Consider the following 19,647-nt stretch of genomic DNA (forward strand, 5'->3'; position numbering starts at 1 on the left):
TGCACTGTCAGAGGGTCAGTACTGAGGGAGCATTGCACTGTCAGAGGGTCAGTACTGAGGGAGTGCCGCACTGTCAGAGGGTCAGTGCTGAGGGAGTGCCACACTGTCAGAGGGTCAGTACTGAGGGAGTGCTGCACTGTCAGAGGGTCAGTACTGAGGGAGCATTGCACTGTCAGAGGGTCAGTACTGAGGGAGTGCCGCACTGTCAGAGGGTCAGTAGTGAGGGAGCGTTGCACTGATAAAGGGAGTGCAGCTCTGTCTGAGGTTCATTACTGAGTGATTCTTTCTCGTGATTTTGTGACTGAGATATTGACAGCAACAACTTGTGATGATATCACCATCTATAGCATCAAGATTAGGACAGATAGTCCAATGTTTGGTTGGAGAGTTAGTTTTTAAGGGTATCTTAAAGGAAAAGATATCGAGAGGCAAAGACTTTCAAGGAAGGAAATCCAATAAATAGAAACATACAAACTAGGAGAAGGAGACCATTCAGCCCCTCGAGCCTGCTCTGCTAGTCAATAAAACATGGCTGATCTGTTTGTGTTGAGTTTGACATTTTCCATCTACCTTTCCCCTAACAAGAATCTATTTACCTCTGCCTCAAAACTATTCTGCAGCCCCCCATCTCCACCACCTTCTGAGGAGATATGGAATAGTCAGCTTGTGCTGTCAGCCATTAATGAGTGGGTTCACACTCCCAGCTCAGTCAGAAGGGGAACTGGACAAACTCCGAAAGAGGGAAATATTTGCAGGGCCATGAGGAGGGGGCAGGGGAGCACAGGTAGTGACAGAGTGGGCCAAATGGCCTCCTACACTGTGACTATGATGTGATTCTATCAACACATTGCTGTATCGAGGAGCTTGCTGCACCCAAATTGGCAATTGCATTTGCTACATTATAATCAAGTTTGCAGTTTGAAAAATTCTTCATTACCTGCTCAGCCTTTGGGCTAAGACCAGGCTCAAGATGGGATGCAGTGTCCCTCTAGTTTGTCTCTCTAGTGGATTCAATTGGATTTTGAATTTGGTTTTTGGAGCTGCTCCCATTAACCCTACGTCACTTTCTGAACGGTGACGTCACCTCGGAACGCTGCCGCCCCTCCCCGTACTACCACCACTTCACCCTGTCACCGCCCGAGTGATAGGTAGGCCGAAGGGCCTGTTTCTGAGCTGTAAAACTCTGCAGGTGGGATTTTCCAGCCACACTCGCCCCAGGGCCAGAAAATTCCAAACAAGGTCAATGGGCCTTGGCAGCGTCTGCCCCACCCCCCCCCCCCAACCTCCCCCCCCCCCCCCCCCACCACACTCCACACACAACCCCCCCCCCCCCCCCACCCCCACCCCCGCCTGCCATGATTCCCAAGGTGGGCACCATGGGAAAATCCTGCCCGATGTGTCCCTTGTCAATCAATAAATCTCACACAGCCATGAATAAATTCAATGATCTAACCTCCACCGCACTCTGCGAGAGAAAGTTCCACGACTAAGGTCCCTTTGAAGGGGAAAAAAATCTCATCTCCATCTCAAACAGTGGACCTTTTATTCTGAAACAGCGTGCCCTTGTTCTAGTCATGAGAGAGGCAGTGGAACTGGAATAAAAGCAGAAAGTGCTGGATAAACTCAGCACGTCAGGCAGTGTCTCTGAGATCAAATCCCTTGGGCAGCACGGTGGCACAGCGGTTAGTACTGCTGCCTCACAGCACCAGGGACCTGAGTCGGGTCACAGTGTGGAGTTTGCACGTTCTCCCCGTGTCTGCGTGGGTTTCCTCCGGGTGCTCTGGTTTCCTCCCACAGTCTGAAAGACCTGCTGGTTAGGTGGATTGGCCAGGCTAAGTTCTCCCTCAGTCTGTCTGAAACAACGTGTGCATCGTAGAATCCTACAGAGGAAAAGGAGGCCATTCGACCCATCTGCATCAAACACAATCCCCCCCAGGCCCTATCCTGATGACCCCATGCATTTACCCTAGCAAGCCACCCCGCCCCCACCCCCCGATACTATGGGGCAATTTATCATGGCCAATCAACTTAACCTGCACATCTTTGGAGTGTGGGGAGGAAACCCATGCAGACACGGGGAGAATGTGCAAGCTCCGCACAGACAGCGATCCAAACCAGGAATCAAACCCTGGCAGTGTGAGGCAGCAGTGCTAACCACCACTGTGTGCAGGTCACTTTGGTTGACCATGTGCAATTACCCCTTAGCGCCCCAAGATGTGAAGGTTGGGTGGATTAGATTTCTGGTTCACGGTTATGGGGAGAAAGCGGGAAAGTGGAACTGATCCACTTCAGATCAGCCATGATCTTATTTGAATGGCGGGGCAGGCTCGAAGGGCTAGACGGCCTACTCCTGCTCCTATTTCTTATGTTCTTGGCCATGCTAAATTGCCCCTTATTGTCAGGGGGACTAGCTAGGGTAGATACATAGGGATAGGGCCTGGGTTGGATTGTTGTCAGCGTAGGCTCAATGGGCTGAATGGCCTCCTTTTGCACTGTAAGTAGATTCTAAGTAGAGAACTTTTCTGATTTTATTTCAGATTTCCGCAGTATTTCGCTGCGATATGGTAATAACAATGAGTCCTTCGTTGCATTCTCTCATTGCAATGTTTCATTCTATTTGTGAAGCCAGTGTTTGCATAGACTGGGCTGCAGTCGGATCTGATGCAAGAGGAAGTTGCTGGAGCAATGGATGCAGGGCTGGGAGCGGCGGAGCGGCCGCGGGGGCTGGGGAAGAGCCTGTGCGTTATCACCGGAGCCTCCCGGGGTCTGGGCAGGGCGCTGGCCGTGGTGCTGGCCCCCCGGCTGCAGCCCGGCTCCCGCCTGGTGCTGGTGGCCAGGTCCGGCCGCTGCCTGCTGGAGCTGGAGGGGCAGCTGCTGGGAGCCGCGGGGCCGGCCGGCGGGCTCAGGGTGAGCCGAGTGGAGGCGGACCTGGCCGGGGGAGAGGGGCTGCAGCGGCTCCTGGCTGAGGTGAGCCGCCTTCGGGAGGTGGACGGAGCCCCCGACAGGTTACTGCTCATCAACAACGCGGGTAAGGATCGGCTGGAGGCAGCCCAGCTCCTGCTTAAAGACATTTACCTTCTTTAATGTGAGTTCAAACTGGAGCCACTGGATGGAGACAAGACCCAAGTGCAGCTCTGCACAAGTGTACTTTGATCAGCATTGTTGCACTTCCTGATTAGATTTGTTTGTGACTGTGGTCTGTTTAGTTTAGGATTATCCACAAGGTCAAATATCTTCTTTCTAACCTACTGAACTCTTCCTTCAGTTTTTAAAGTTTATTTATTAGTGTCACAAGTAGGCTTACATTCACACTGCGATGAAGTTACTGTGAAAATCCCCCAGTCGCCACAAATTACATTAGCTATGTAAAACCTTGGTTAAGCCAGAAGGAAGTGGAAGCTTTGGAGAGAGTACAGAAAAGGTCTACCAGTTTGCTCCCTGGTAGGGAGGGTATTACTTACGTGGCGAAAAACTGCAGCAGGCGACGGTGCAGAGGGACCTCGGGGTCCTTGTGCATGAGTCGCAAAAACCCAGTCTGCAGGTGCAGCAGGTGGTCAGGAAGGCGAATGGGATGCTGGCCTTCATAGCGAGGGGGATTGAATATAAAAGTAGGGAGGTCTTGCTGCGGCTATACAGGGCATTGGTGAGGCCGCAGCTGGAGTACTGTGTGCAGTTTTGGTCGCCGTACTTACGCAAGGATATCTTGGCCTTGGAGGGAGTGCAGAGGAGGTTTACTAGGCTGATACCGGAGTTGAGGGGGTTGAGCTATGAGGAGAGGCTGAATAAACTAGGCTTGTACTCGTTAGAGTTTAGAAGAATGAGGGGAGATCTCATTGAGACGTATAAGATGATGAATTGGATGGATAGGCTAGAGGTGGAGAGAGTCTTCCTGCTCAGAAAGGACAGTAGGACTAGGGGGCACAGCCTCAAGATAAAGGGGGGGGGGGCAGTTTAGAACAGAGTTGAGGAGGAACTTCTTCACTCAAAGGGTGGTGAATCTCTGGAATTCTCTACCCTTTGAAGTGGTGGAGGCTGCCTCGCTAAATATTTTTAAAATGCAGGTTGATGGGTTTTTGATAAGCGAGGGGATTAAGGGTTATGGGGAGAGGGCGGGAAAGTGGAACTGAGCCATGACAGATCAGCCATGATCTTACTGAATGACGGGGCAGGCTCAAAGGGCTAGATGGCCTACTCCTGCTCCTATTTCTTATGTTCTTATATAAAACCTTGGTTAAGACAGAAGGACGTGGAAGCTTTGGAGAGAGTATAGAAAAGGTCTACCAGCTTGTTGCCTGGTAGGGAGGGTATTAGCTACGAGGAGAGATTGAATAAACTGGGGTTGTTCTCCCTGGAAAGACTTGGAGGCTGAGGGGGCAACCTGATAGAAATTTATACAATTATGAGGGCTATAGACAGGGTGAACAGTTGGAAACATTTTCCCGGGGCAGAAATAGCAATTGTAAAGGGGGCACAAGTTCAAGATAAAGGGGAAAGGGTTCAGTGGAGATGTGCAGGGGAAGATTTTTTTTACACAGAGGGTGGTGGGGGCCTGGAATGCAATGCCAAGTGAGGTTGACATGATGTGGAGATGCCAGCATTGGACTGGGGTAAACACAGTAAGAAGTCTGACAACACCAGGTTAAAGTAACTTTAACTAGGTGTTGTGAGACTTCTTACTAAGTGAGGTTGAGGCAGACACATTAGTGACATTTAAGACTTAGCTGGACAGACACATGAACAGCAGTGGGTCTTGAATTCAGCGTGGTCAATGTACCCTAACCGGCACGTCTTTTGGGCTGTGGGAGGAAACTGGAGCACCCGGAGGAAACCCATCCAGACACAGGGAGAAAGTGCAGACACCGCACAGACAGTGACCTAAACTGGGAATTGAACCCAGATCCCTGGCACCGTGAGGCAGCAGTGCTAACCACTGTGCTACCGTGCTGTCCCATAATCACAAAAACCTAGGGTCGTACAGTGCAAAATTGGCCCTTCAGCCCATCGAGACTGCTCCTACAATAGGTGGATTGGCCATGCTAAGTTGCACCTTAGTGTCGGGGGAGTTCCCAGGTTAAATATGTGGAGTTACGGGGATAGGACCTGGGTGGGATTGTGGTCGGTGCAGACTTGATGGACCAGAATGTCTCCTTCTGCGCTATAGAGATTCTATGAATAGCTACCAGTAAAGTTGTGTTTTCCCATTTCCCTGCAACTTGTCCCATATGTTACAATATTCCAAGTGCTCATCCAAATACTTTAAGGTTGTAAGGTTTCTGCTCTCCACTATCTACCCAGACAGTGCATTCCAGACTCTCACCGCTTCCCCCACACATCTTCACTGAACCTTTTCCCCCTTGAACTTGTGCCCCCGTGTAATTGTCATTTCTGCCCTGGGAAAAAGCTTCAACTGTTCACCCTATCTATGCCCCTCTATAATTTTATAACCTTCTATCAGGTCGTCCCCTTCCAGGGAGAACAATCCCAGTTTAGTCAATCTTTCCCCGTAGCTAATACCCTCCATACCAGGCAAGATCCTGGTAAACTGTACTCTCTCCAAAGCCTCCGCATCCTCCAGTAACGTAGGAATTTCACAGTAACTTCATTGCAGTGTTAATGTAAGCCTTACTTGTGACTAATAAATAAACTTTAACTTTAGCTCTGAGTGAAAAAATCTTTCCTCAAATCCCCTCTGAATCTCCCACCCCTCACCCTAAAATTATGTCCCCTCATGATTGACCTCCCCTCAACCCAGGGGAACAGCTCTTCCCTATTCACCTTGTCCATGCCCCTCATAATCTTATACCCTCAATCTTGCCCCCCCTCAGCCTTCTCTGAAAACAATCCAAGCCTATCCAGTCTCTCCTTATCGCTCAAATTCTCCAACCCAGGTAATATCCTGGAGAATCTCCTCTGTACCCCCTCATGAATCATAGAACCCTACAGTGCAGAAAGAGGTGATTCAGCCCATCGAGTCTGCACTGACCCAGCCCCTAAACCCGTAGCGCCATGTATTTGCCCTGCCAGTCCTCCTGACACTAAGGGGCAATTTAGCATGGCCAATCAACCTAACCCGCATACCTTTGGACTGTGGGAGGAAACTGGAGCACCCGGAGGAAACCCACGTAGACTCAGAGAGAATGTGCAAACACCCACACAGACAGTGACCCAAGCCAGGAATCGAACCCAGGTTTCTGGCACTGTGAGGCGGCAGTGCTTACCACTGTGCCGCCCCTTTAGAGAGGTGCTACAGAAATGCAACGTCTAAGTTTGTTTGTTTTGGAGTAGGTGAAGTTGGGTTGGCTGGAGTGCAGTGCACCCCAGACTTTTCACAGACAGTGACCCAAGCCGAGAATCCAAGCTGGGTCCCTGGTGCTGTGAGGCAGCAGTGCTAACCACTGCACCACCCCTCTAGCACTACCACATCCTTGGAAATATATGGCCGCTCCTTCACGGTCCCTTGGGTCAAAATCCTGGAACCTCCTTCCCAACAACACACACAGCTACACCAGATGGACAGCGACAGTTCAAGAGGTCAGCTCACCACCACCTTCTGAATGGCAATTAGGGATGGGCAATAAATGGTGGACAGCCAGTGCCATCCACATCCCTGGAACAAATAGGAAGAATTTAAATGAGATTGATAAATGTTTATTTTCTCTTTATTTAAGATTGGATATAAATGGATTAGAAGCAGTTCAGGGAAGGTTCACTCGACTGAAGTGTTATCTAATGAGGAAAGGTTGAACAGGTTGGGTCTATATCCATTGGAGTTTAGATGAGTGAGGGGGTGACCTTATTGAAATGCATAAAGTCTTGAGGGGACTTGACAAGGTGAATGCAGAGAGGATGTGGGAGAGACTGGAACCAGGGAGGCACTGTTTATAAGTTCTGCCCCAGCCTGTTACACACTGTTAATTCATCACATTTCTATCCCCGTTTCAATTCTGTAGCAGAGTCATATAGACTCGAAACATTTGCTGGGATTTTACCATCTTGCCTGCCTGAGGCTCATAAGATTCCAAAGAGGCCAATGTTCTGTGAGCCTCGTCCACCCCGATTCTGGGGCCAGTAACTCTGCTCCTCTCTCCTCAGATGCTGCCAGACCTGCTGAGTTTTAGAACATAGAACATAGAACACTACAGCACAAACAGGCCCTTCGGCCCACGAGTTGTGCCGATCACATCAACACCTACCAACCTACAGACCTATCTATAACCCTCAATCTCATTAAACCCCATATACTCATCCAGAAGTCTTTTAAAAGACCCCAGCGAGTTCGCCTCCACCACCACTGATGGCAGCCGATTCCATTCACTCACCACCCTCTGAGTGAAAAACTTACCCCTAACATCACTTCTGAACCTCCCTCCCCGCACCTTAAATCTGTGTCCTCTCGTAGCAACCATTTCAACCTGGGGAAATAGCCTCTGAGAGTCCACCCTATCTATTCCTCTCAACATTTTGTAAACTTCTATCAGGTCGCCTCTCAACCTTCGTCTCTCCAGGGAAAAGAGTCCCAGCTCCCTCAACCTAACTTCATAAGGCATGCCTCCCAGTCCAGGCAACATCCTTGTAAATCTCCTCTGTACCCTCTCAATAGCTTCTACATCTTTCCTATAGTGAGGCGACCAGAACAATACTCTAAATGAGGCCTGACAAGGGTCTTATAAAGTTGCAGCATTACCTCCCGACTCCTAAACTCAATCCCTCGATTAATGAAGGCCAGTACACCATACGCCTTCTTGACCACCTCCTCCACCTGCGAGGCCGATTTAAGAGTCCTGTGGACCCAGACCCCAAGATCCTTCTGCTCTTCAACACTACTCAGACTTCTGCCCTTGATAGTGTACTCGTTCATCCCGTTGGTTCTGCCAAAATGGACGACTACACATTTATCTGCGTTGAAGTCCATCTGCCACTTCTCCGCCCAGTCCTGCATCCTATCTATGTCCTGCTGCAACTTTTGCCATCCTTCCAGACCATCCACAACACCACCGACCTTCGTGTCATCAGCGAACTTCCCAGCATTTTCTGCATATGTGACACAATTTTAAAAAACCGGGATCTCCCATTTGAGATGGAAATGAAGAGGATTTTTTTTCTCTCGGGGGGTCATTATTCCCCACAGAGTGCAGAGGGGGCCTGGCTCATTGAGGATATTCAAGGCTAAATTAGATTAGATATCCCTACATATTATACTCACTAATCCCTCTAACCTCCGCTACCCTGCTCACTAAGGGGCAATTTCTTAGCACGGCCAATCAACCTAACCCGCACATCTTTGGATTGTGGGGAAGAAACCGGAGCACCCGGAGGAAACCCACGCAGACACGAGGAGAATGTGCAAACTCCACACAGACAGTGACCCGAGCCGGGAATCGAACCCAGGACCCTGGAGCTGTGGAGCAGCAGTGCTAACCACTGTGCTACCATGCCCCCTCTGTCCAACCATGCCCCCTCTGTCCAATCTCCATAACCCTGTACATTTATCATGGTTAATCCCCCTAATCTACACATCTTTGAACAGGTAGAATAGCAGTTTGTTCAATCTTTCCCCTCACCGTTCTAATATATCTTTGTAAATCTTATTCCTTCTCCAGTAAATATATATATATATATATATATAAACATCTCTAGGTTTGTATGGACATATAGATGTGAGTATATATTGTATCTAGGGAGGAATGTACCTCATCTATATCCCTTTACTGAGACAGAACCCAGAATTGAGTGCTGTGCTCCAGCCAAAGTTCTGCACAAGTTTACCGTAACATCTCATTTTAAACTGTCTTTCTCTCAGCAAGGTCAGCAGCAGAAACAGCCTGCGTGACAGACTGTGTGATAGAGACCACTTGTGTTTATGTTTGAAGGTTATTTATTAGTGTCACAAGTAAGGCTTACATCAACACTGCAATGAAGATACTGTGAAAATCCCCTTGCCACCACACTCTGGTGCCTGTTTGGGTACACTGAGGGAGAATTTAGCATGGCCAACGCACCTAACCAGCACATCTTTTAGACAATGGGAGGAAACTGGACCACCCGGAGAAAACCCATGCAGACACAGGGAGAGCATGCAGACTCCACACAGACAGTGACCCAAGCCAGGAATTGAACCCAGGTCCCTGGCACCGTGAGGCAGCGGTGCTAACCACTGACTGACCATGTGTGACAGAGACTGTGTCGTTGACAGAGACCATGTATGTGATAGAGACTGTGTGTGAGACAGAGGTCATGTGAAACAGGGACCATGACAGACAGAGACCCCGTGTGCGACAGAGACCATGTGTGAGACATAGAGACCGTGTGTGCGACAGAGACCGTGTGTGCGACATAGAACCCATGTGTGCCAGAGACTGTGTGTGTGAGACATAGATCACGTGTGTGAGACAGAGACCGCGTGTGTGACAGAGCCTGCCATTGCCAGAGTCATGCTCCTGAGCGACACCCAGCAATGCTGGACCTGGACCACCCCAGCACCAACCATTACCTTGTGAGATGGGAGGCAGCCACAGGTTTAAAGATCATTTTTAAGATATAAGTAAATATAGTAAATATCACAACAGCAGGTTAAAGTCTAACAGGTTAATTTGGTAGCACGAGCTTTCAGAGTGCTGCTCCTTCATTGCCACTCACCTGATGAGTGAGCAGTGCTCCGAAAGCTCGTGCTACTAAATAAACCTGTTAGACTTTAACCTGGTGTTGTGAGACTTGTTACTGTGCCCGCCCCACTGGAATCTCCACATCATGAATAGATGAAGGGGGGGTGGTAGGTTATGACGTTTCTTTATTCTAGAAATGAGTGATGTACTGACGCTTTCAGGGGGGAGCTCGGGGATAACCACATGACCTTTAGTTGTTTGTGTAAACGGTGTTGACTTGCTGGAAACAACTTGGAGCTCACAGCAAAGTGGTTAACAGTAAACACACGTCACCCAGCAGTGTAGCACAGAGACCAATGCTGTGTCCACTTTCCTTCTCGGTCCTGTAAATATAAAAGAAAGGTAAACAGGTTAGGGGCATTGGCCATGCCAAATTGTCCCTTAGTGTCCAAACATGAGCACATTACGGGGATTGGTCATGCCAAAATGCTCTTTGGTTCCAAACATGTGAATGTTAGAACGTAGAACACTACAGCACAAACAGGCCCTTCGGCCCACAAGTTGCACTGATCATATCCATACGTACCAAGCTATAGAACTATCTGCAACTCCCGATCCCATTAAATCCCATGTACTCATCCAGAAGTCTTTTAAAAGACCCCAGCGAGTTTGCCTCTACCAGCACCGACAGCAGCCGATTCCACTCACTACTGTTAGGGGCATTGGTCATGCTAAATTACCTCTTTGTATCCGGAGATATGCAGGTTAAGGGGATTAGTGGGATAAATACATGGGGTTAAAGGGATAGGGCTTGGGTGGGACGCTCTATTGGAGAGTCAGTACAGACTCGATAGGCCGAATGGCCTCCTTCTGCACTGCAGGTATTCTATGGATTCTATCTCTGTAGTGGCTTCCGACACCTCAGGAATCCAATGTGTGCACATTAACCACACATATCGCAGCGTAATAATGAGAAAATCAGCTGATTTTGCTTTATTGATAAATTTTGGATAAGTTGTGTGATTGGAAGTGTAGGGATGAGAGGATCAGGCCACTTCAGTGCAAATCCAAATCTAATCCGCAACCTAACTCCACATACCTGCATTTGTCCCTTATCCATTTATCTGTTTTTGAGATGTGAAGCCGCTGACTAGACCACCATTTATTGCCCACTCCTCTTTACCCGTTGAAGATGCTGGTGAGCTGCCTTGAACTGCTGCAGTCCATGTGGTGTAGGAACACCCACAGTGCTGTTAGGGAGGATTTTAACCCAGCAACAGTGGGCGATCTAGTTCAGTGTCAGGATAGTGAGCGACTTGGAGGGGAACTGGTGGATAGGCTTTGGGGGGTTTTCTTTATTCATTCATGGACATGGGCATCACTGGCTGGCCAGCATCTATTGTCCATCCCTAGTTGCCCTTGAGAAGGTGGTGGTGAGCTGTCTTCTTGAATCACAGTACGAAGTCTCACGACACCAGGTTAGAGTCCAACCAGTCTATTTGATAGTAAACCCACAAGCTTTCAGAAACAGTGTTCCTTTGTCAGGTGTTGAATAGATTAAATAGGTTAGGACTTTATTCCCTGGAGTGTAGGAGAATGAGGGGAGATTTGATAGAGGTGTATAAGATTTTGATGGGTATAGATAGAGTGAATGCAAGCAGGCTTTTTCCACTGAGGCTAGGGGAGAAAAAAAACCAGAGGGTATGGGTTAAGGGTGAAAGGAGAAAAGTTTAAAGGGAATATTAGGGGGGGATTCTTCACACAGAGAGTGGTGGGAGTGTGGAATGAGCTGCTGGGTAAAGTGGTAAATGCGGGCTCACTTTTAACATTTAGGGAAAACTTGGACAGGTTCATGGATGAGAGGGGTGTGGAGGGATATGGTCCAAGTGCAGGTCAGTGGGACGAGGCAAAAAATGGTTCAGCACAGACAAGAAGGGGCAAAAGGCCTGTTTCTGAACTGTAATTTTCTATGGTTCTTCTATGGTGTGTGGAACCTTCCACACACCTGACAAAGGGACACCGTTTCTGAAAGCTTGTGGGATTACTGTCAAATAAACCTGTTGGACTCTAACCTGGTGTCGTGAGACTTCTTACTGTGTTTACCCCTGTCCAACGCCGGCATCTCCACTTCTTGAATCGCTGCAGAGCCTGTGCGGGTGGGTTGACCCACAATGCCATTCGGGAGGGAAGGATTTTGACCCAACGACACTGAAGGAACGACGATATATTTCCAACTCAGGATGGTGAGTGGCTTGGAGGGGAACTTGCAGGTGGTGGTGTTCCCAGGTATCCGTGCCTTCTGGATGGAGGTGATTGTGAGCCAGGAGGTGAGTTAGTTGCCTCATTGATGCCCGGGTGTTGAACCCCTGGAACAGTTCAGAATCTGTCTCTCAAATCTATCCCATTTAGCATGCTTGTTCAAATGGTTTCTACTCTCCTGCTGTTTTTAATAGTGTCCTAGTTAAGCAAGCGTGAAGATAATTTTTCATTCAGAGGGTGGTGAGTGAGTGGAATCGGCTGCCATCGGTGGTGATAGAGGCAAACTCGCTGGGGTCTTTTAAGAGACTTCTGGATGAGTACATGGGATTTAATGGGAGTGAGAGTTATAGATAGGCCCTTAGGTAGGGATATGATCGACGCAACTTGTAGTGTTCTATGTTCTATAGGAGCTGGTCACAGAATACAGCTCGCCACAGAGTGCAAGCTTGACCTTTGGTAAGCGAGGGAATTTTAAGTGTTAACTTTAAGAGTTAATCTCTAACCAAAATTTGGCAAAGTTTGCATTCAAAATTTGAGTCTTAATCAGGAATTAACAAATCCCCGAGAGGGGAGGCAGCCGTGGATAGTTGGTGAACTAGATTGTGGAGCTCTCAGTGCTGACACGTCCCTATAGATTCACATCAGATGCAAATAGAGTTGATTTTGTGCAAAGTAAGCAGCAGCACAGACAGCACTTGGTCACTGCTTCCAGAAGGTGAGCTTGGGAATTTGGGGAGTGAAGGGATTTGGTACGGCGAGGGAGGAGGTGCTGTTGAGTGTCGCAGTGATAATGGCCTGTCCTGGTTTGCAACTGGGATTTTCCACTGCTGCTGAAAGTGAACGGAGCCTTGTTTTCCCTTCTCACTCGCAGCAGATCCCACCACGGACACAACTGGAAAATCCCATCCGAAGTGACTGGATTAGTAATCCAGAGACACAGGTTCGGGGATATGGGTTCAAATCTCATCACATTAAAGAATCTTGGAGTTACAGCACAGAAAGAGTTACAGCCCATCGTGTCTGCCCCAGCCATCTACCACTTACCTATTCTAATCCCATTTTGCAGCACTTTGTCCGTAGCCTTGTAAACTATGGTGTTTCAGATGTTCATCTAAATGCTTCTTAAATGTTGTGAGGCTTCTTGCCTCTCCTACCCTTTCAGGCAGTGAGTTTGAGACTCCCACAACCCACTGGGTGGAAAAGGTTTACCCTCAAACCCTCTCGAAATCTCCGGCGCCTGACTTTAAATATCTTCTCCCTAGTTATTGAGCCCTAAGGGGAGAAGTTTCTTCTGATCTATCATAGCTCTGTCCCTTGTAATTTTGTGCACTTCAATGAGGTTCCTCCCTCAGCCTTATCTGCTCGAAGGAAAACAATCCCAGCTTATCCAGCCTCTCTTCCTAACTGGAACACTCCAGCTCAGGCAGCATCCATCTCCTCTGCACCCTCTCCAGTGCGTTCATCCTATATTCCTCCTATAATGTGACGACCAGATAATACTGTGTGGGCTAAAAAGTGTTTTATACAGTTCCAGAATGAGCTCCCTGCTTTTATATTCCATGTCTCATTCTAGAAGGACAAGTATCCCTCACAGCGCCAGGAACCCAGGTTCGATCCCTGGCTCGGGTCACTGTCTGTCTGGAGTCTGCATGTTCTCCCTATGTCTGCGTGGGTTTCCTCTGGGTGCTTCGGTTTCCTCCCAAAAGACGTGCTGGTTAGGGTGCATTGGCCATGCTAAGTTCTCCCTCAGTGTACCCGAACAGGCGCCAGAGTGTGGCAACCAGGAGATTTTCACAGTAACTTCATTGCAGTGTTCATGTAAGCCTACTTGTGACGCTTATAAAAAATAAATAAATAAATGTGGTTTTTAAAAGAAATCATCCATGGTACATGGGTGTCACTGGCTGGGCCAGCATTTATTGCCCATCCCTAGTTGCCCTTGTTCAGAGGGCAGTTGAGAGTCAACCACATTGCTGTGGCTCTGGAGTCACATGTAGGCCAGACTGGGTAAGGAAGGCAGATTTCCTTCCCTAAAGGACATTAGTGAATTAGAGGTTTTTTTCCCCCTGACAATCGACAATGCTGTCATAGTCATTTGTAGATTCTTAATTCCAGGTTTTTCAAAACTTGAATTCGAGTTCCATCATCTACTGCGGCAGGATTTGAACCCGTGTCCCCAGTCCATTAGCTGGGTTTCGGGATTAAGAGTCCAGTGATGATGCCATTAGACTGTCACCTCTCCTTCTGTCCTTTGCCAGTTTTGTGAAGGTATGTTTACAGCCTGATAAATGGATTAAATCACAGTCTGTAAAGTGTGGGCTGGTGGATTGTGTGAGCTGGTGTGTGTTAAAATACTGGGAGCAAAGGTTGCTGGATTGAGGGTAGAGGGCGCTGTCGGTCAGCATTAGACACGTACGGAATGCAATGTCACTTTCTTTCTCCCCTCAGGGACTTTGGGGAATGTTTCCAAGTTTGTCGTGGACTTTACCGAACCCGCAGAGGTCAACAGTTACCTGGCCCTGAATTTCACATCCCCCATGTGCCTCACTGCCTCCCTGCTGAAGGCTTTTCCCAAACGAGAGAACTTCCTCAGGATGGTGGTTAACATCAGCTCACTGTGTGCCCTCCAACCTCACAAATCCTGGGCACTGTACTGTGCGGCAAAAGCTGCCCGTGACATGCTGTTCAGTGTCCTGGCAGTAGAGGAGCCAGATGTCAGGGTTCTCAACTACGCTCCAGGTAACGCAGCGAGGGTTATTCTGGGGGGTAACGCAGCGAGGGTTATTCTGAGGGGTAACGCAGCGAGGGTTACTCTGGGGGGGGTAACAGAGTGAGGGTTACTCTGGGGGTAACAGAGCGAGGGTTACTCGGGGGGGGGGTGACAGAGTGAGGATTACTCTGGGTGGTAACAGAGTGAGGGTTACTCTGGGTGGTAACAGAGTGAGGGTTACTCTGGGTGGTAACAGAGTGAGGATTACTCTGGGGGTAACAGAGTGAGGATTACTCTGGGGGTAACAGAGTGAGGATTACTCTGGGGGGTAACAGTGTGAGGGTTACTCTGGGGGGTAACAGAGTGAGGGTTACCCTGGGGGGTAACAGAGTGAGGGTTACCCTGGGGGGTAACAGAGTGAGGGTTACCCTGGGGGGTAACAGAGTGAGGGTTACCCTGGGGGGGTAACAGAGTGAGGGTTACCCTGGGGGGTAACAGAGTGAGGGTTACCCTGGGGGGTAACAGAGTGAGGGTTACCCTGGGGGGTAACAGAGTGAGGGTTACCCTGGGGGGTAACAGAGTGAGGGTTACCCTGGGGGGGTAACAGAGTGAGGGTTACCCTGGGGGGGTAACAGAGTGAGGGTTACCCTGGGGGGTAACAGAGTGAGGGTTACCCTGGGGGGTAACAGAGTGAGGGTTACCCTGGGGGGTAACAGAGTGAGGGTTACCCTGGGGGGTAACAGAGTGAGGGTTACCCTGGGGGGTAACAGAGTGAGGGTTACCCTGGGGGGTAACAGAGTGAGGGTTACCCTGGGGGGTAACAGAGTGAGGGTTACCCTGGGGGGTAACAGAGTGAGGGTTACCCTGGGGGTAACAGAGTGAGGGTTACTCTGGGGGTAACAGAGTGAGGGTTACTCTGGGGGTAACAGAGTGAGGGTTACTCTGGGGGGGGTAACAGAGTGAGGGTTACTCTGGGGGGGTAACAGAGTGAGGGTTACTCTGGGGGGGGTAACAGAGTGAGGGTTACTCTGGGGGGGTAACAGAGTGAGGGTTACTCTGGGGGGGTAACAGAGTGAGGGTTACTCTCGGGGGTAACAGAGTGAGGGTTACTCTGGGGGGGGTAACAGAGTGAGGGTTACTCTGGGGGGGTAACAGAGTGAGGGTTACTCTGGGGGGGTAACAGAGTGAGGGTTACTCTGGGGGTAACAGAGTGAGGGTTACTCTCGGGGGTAACAGAGTGAGGGTTACCCTGGGGGGTAACAGAGTGAGGGTTACTCTGGGGGGTAACAGAGTGAGGGTTACTCTGGGGGGTAACAGAGTGAGGGTTACTCTGGGGGGTAACAGAGTGAGGGTTACTCTCGGGGGTAATGCAATGAATATTAATCATTCACTGATACAGATTGATTTTGTGTTGTGTTTCCTGTGTGTAAAGTGCTGTGGACTATCAGGAGATGGTAAAAATCTCTCTCAAATACATGATTACTATTCATGGGGAAGGGTGCTGACATTGAGCTGAGACCCAGGTTAACTCTTGCCTTCCCTCTGCAGGGCCGTTGGACACTGAGATGCAGCAGCAAGCTCGGTGTGAGACTGCGGACACGGAATTGCGGCAGAGCTTCATCAACCTGCACCAGGAAGGCAAGCTCGTGGATAGCAACGTATCTGCCACAAAGCTGGTGAACATGCTCATTCTCAACGAGTTCCAGTCCGGCGCGCACATCGATTACTATGACCAGTAAACCCGGCGGGGGGGGGGTGTTGCTGCTGGCATGACGCAGTGACGTGGGATACAGGGGACTTTGGACCAGAAATAGGCCATTCAGCTCCATGACCATCATTGGATCAGGTGATGGCTGGTCTGGTCTGACCTTGTCTGTTCCCCCATGCTCCCTCGTCTCTCTGAAATCTCTCCCGCTCCGCCTTCAACGCATTCGGTGTCCCCGCCTCCGCAGCTTTCTGTCGGAAGAGTATTCCAAACTTCTGCGAGGGATTAAGATTCTCCCGAGCGCTGTCTTGTTCTTTCTCTGCGCCCAGCGACTCTTGTCTCGCCCACAAGGGGAAGCAGCCTCCCTGTATCTCCTGTGGTGAGGGTGGTTAGTGCGAATGAGGCCACTGCTTTGTCTTTCTCTCCAAACAAGGACTCGGAAGAATCGTGACCTCATTGTCGATCCGTGCTGGGTAAATTCCACTCTCTGTTCACTCTCTCGGAGCATTCACAATCGACCAGCTTTCTCAACAACACACCTCGCTTATTGTCTGGGGATTTTAGCAAAATTCCCCTATTTGTGAAACAGGAGCTTCAAACTCACTGTCTGTCTATAAATATCTGCCTGTCTCTGTCTGCCTCTTGTGCTTACCGTCACCCTATATTGCTAATATCTGTCTCTGTCAGTGTGTGTCACTCACTGTTCACGATTCTTTGTCTCGTTGTATGTCTTTTTTTCTCACTCACTGTTCCTGTAACTCCTTTATTCCTCTATTTCATAGGATCACAGAGGCCCTTCGGCCCATTGAGTCCACACCAGCCTGCGAGAAACACCTGACTTCCCACCAAATCCCATCTGTCAGCACTTGACCCATAGTCCCGAACGTTACAGCGTTCATCCAGGTCCTTTATTAAGGATGTGAGGTATCCCGCCTCCACCACCTTCCCAGGCAGCACATTACACACCATCACCATCCTCTGTAGGTTCTTCCCACATCCCCCCCACCTCTGACCATGGGCACAGTCTAACTGGCCGTTTACACCACGCTCCCGCTGCAGTGAGAATTTGGAGCCGAGGCAAATCTCCAGTCACTGCAGTCGGGTGGGAAAATCCTGCCTGATCGGTGATGGGAGTCCGGCCCTTGTCTTTCTGTTCTTAGGCATCCTTTCCAACTGAATCTCTTGTTTTTCACTCACTGTGAGTGTGCGTGTGAGCGAGTGTGCGTGTGAGCCAGTGTGCGTATACCTGTGTGAGTGTGAGTGCGTGTGCGTATACCTGTGTGAGTGTGAGCCAGTGTGCGTATACCTGTGTGAGTGTGTTGAATGAACGATAAATGTAACACTATTCCAACGAAGGGAAAGGGAGGCTTTTGTTTCCCTGAGTCAATATTTACCCGTGAACACATTGCACAATTGCTGCTGCAGTTTGTACATTGTAACACTGACAAACACTTCCAAAAGAAGTGATTAACACTACTGCCTCACAGCGCCGGGGACCCGGATTCCATTTCCGGCTTGGGTCACTGTCTGTGTGGAGTTTGCACATTCTCCCCGTGTCTGCATGGGTTTCCCCCGGGTGCTCTGGTTTCCTCCCACAGTCAAAGATGTGCGGGTTAGATGCTTTGGCCGTACTAAATTCTCCCTCAGTGTTACCCGAACAGGCACCAGAGTGTGGCAACTCGGGGATTTTCACAACAAAACTGTTTCACTATAAATTTTTTTGGGTCATCTTGTGAATACGCAAGGCACTGACAAATCTTTCTTAAACTGTACCTGTGTCACAGTCAAAAACTGCTTTGTTTATTTATTGGTGTCACAAGTAGGCTTACATTAACACAGCAGTGAAGTTACTGTGAAAATCTGCTAGTCACCACACTCCAACCTCTGTTTGGGTAGACAGAGGGAGAATTTAGTGTGGCCGCTGCAGTTATCCAGCACATTTTTGGACTGTGGGAGGAAACCAGAGAAAACCCACGCAGGCATGGGGAGGACGGGCAGACTCCGCACAGACAGTGACCCAAGCTGGGAATCGAACGCAGCACCCTGGCACTGTGAGGCAGCAGCGCACACCATTGTGCGGCCCTGTTTAAGCTGTTGAAAAGTATTAAATCTGGGGCTGCTATCATCAATGACCTGTCATCCTTGCGTGAGCCTAATGTTCGAGAATGGGCCAGTGGCACAGAGAACAGGACAGAACTTTGAGTCAATCTAGAAGTCATGGTTAGAGGAGGCAATTCTTTTTTCAATTTATGGGATGTGGATGTGAGCATTGTTGGAAAGCTGATCTGTCTCTACACTCTAGCTATGACTGTAACACAACATTCTGCACCCTCTCTTTCTCTATGAACGGTATGCTTTGTCTGTATAGTGTGCAAGAAACAATACTTTTCACCGTATACCAATACATGTGACAATTATAAATAAAATCAAAATATTCATGTGTTTATCGCAAAACCACTTAAATGCCTCTGTCATATTTGCCTGCACCAGTTTCCCGAGTCTAACTCATGTTCTTTGTTACTGGAGCAATCACTTATATACCCAATGCCTTGGTTAATCGAAGATTGAGACAGCTTATTGAAGTTGTACAAGACATTGGTAAGGTCAGACTTGGAATATTGTGTACAGTTCTGGTCACCCTATTATAGAAAGGATATTATTAAACTGGAAAGAGTGCAGAAAAGATTTACCAGGATGCTACTGGGACTTGATGGTTTGAGTTATAAGGAGAGGCTGGATAGACTGGGACTTCCTTCTCTGGAGCGTGGGAGGCTGAGGGGTGACCTTATAGAGGTCTATAAAATAATGAGGGGCACAGATCAGCTAGATAGTCAATATCTTTTCCCCAAGGTAGGGGAGTCTAAAACTAGAGGGCATAGGTTTAAGGTGAGAGGGGAGAGTATCCAGAGGGGCAATTTTTTTTCACAGCGAGTGTCTGGAACAAGCTGCCAGAGATAGTAGTAGAGGTGGGTACAATTTTGTCTTTTAAAGAGTATTTAGACGGTTACATGGGTAAGATGGGTATAGAACATAGAACATTACAGCGCAGAACAGGCCCTTCGGCCCACGATGTTGCGCCGACCAGTTAAAAAAAAAACAACAACAATGACCCACTAACCTAAACCAATCCCTTTTCGTCCATAAACCTATCCACAGACCTCTTAAACGCCCCCAAACTAGGCGCATTTACAACTGCAGCAGGCAGGGCATTCCAATCCCTCACCACCCTCTGGGTAAAGAACCTACCCCTGACATCTGTCCTATAACTACCCCCCCCTTAGTTTAAAGCCATGCCCCCTCGTGCTAGATTTTTCCATCAGAGGAAAAAGGCTATCACTATCCACCCTATCTAAACCTCTAATCATCTTATA

The 19,647-nt window shown here is 49.0% G+C and overlaps 1 protein-coding gene across 1 annotated transcript; it reads left to right on the forward strand.

The window, feature by feature from the left end:
• Window positions 1-2,669: 2,669 nt before the first annotated feature.
• On the forward strand, window positions 2,670-18,724 carry LOC145344438 (sepiapterin reductase-like). The gene is made up of 3 exons (XM_080191609.1): window positions 2,670-3,028; window positions 14,310-14,600; window positions 16,120-18,724. The coding sequence occupies exons 1-3, from the start codon at window positions 2,686-2,688 to the stop codon at window positions 16,308-16,310; spliced, it is 825 nt and encodes a 274-aa protein (XP_080047735.1). The 5' UTR covers window positions 2,670-2,685; the 3' UTR covers window positions 16,311-18,724.
• Window positions 18,725-19,647: the final 923 nt, after the last annotated feature.

The sequence above is a fragment of the Carcharhinus amblyrhynchos genome, chromosome 1 (assembly GCF_965287045.1).
Source record: "Carcharhinus amblyrhynchos chromosome 1, sCarAmb.v2.hapA, whole genome shotgun sequence".
Lineage (NCBI taxonomy): Eukaryota > Metazoa > Chordata > Chondrichthyes > Carcharhiniformes > Carcharhinidae > Carcharhinus > Carcharhinus amblyrhynchos.

Coding starts and splice junctions, on each gene's coding strand:
- LOC145344438 (XM_080191609.1), top strand. CDS start 2,686: ATGGATGCAGGGCTGGGAGCGGCGGAGCGGCCGCGGGGGCTGGGGAAG. Junction 3,029..14,309: donor ACTGCTCATCAACAACGCGG/GTAAGGATCGGC, acceptor TTCTCCCCTCAG/GGACTTTGGGGAATGTTTCC. Junction 14,601..16,119: donor GGTTCTCAACTACGCTCCAG/GTAACGCAGCGA, acceptor TTCCCTCTGCAG/GGCCGTTGGACACTGAGATG.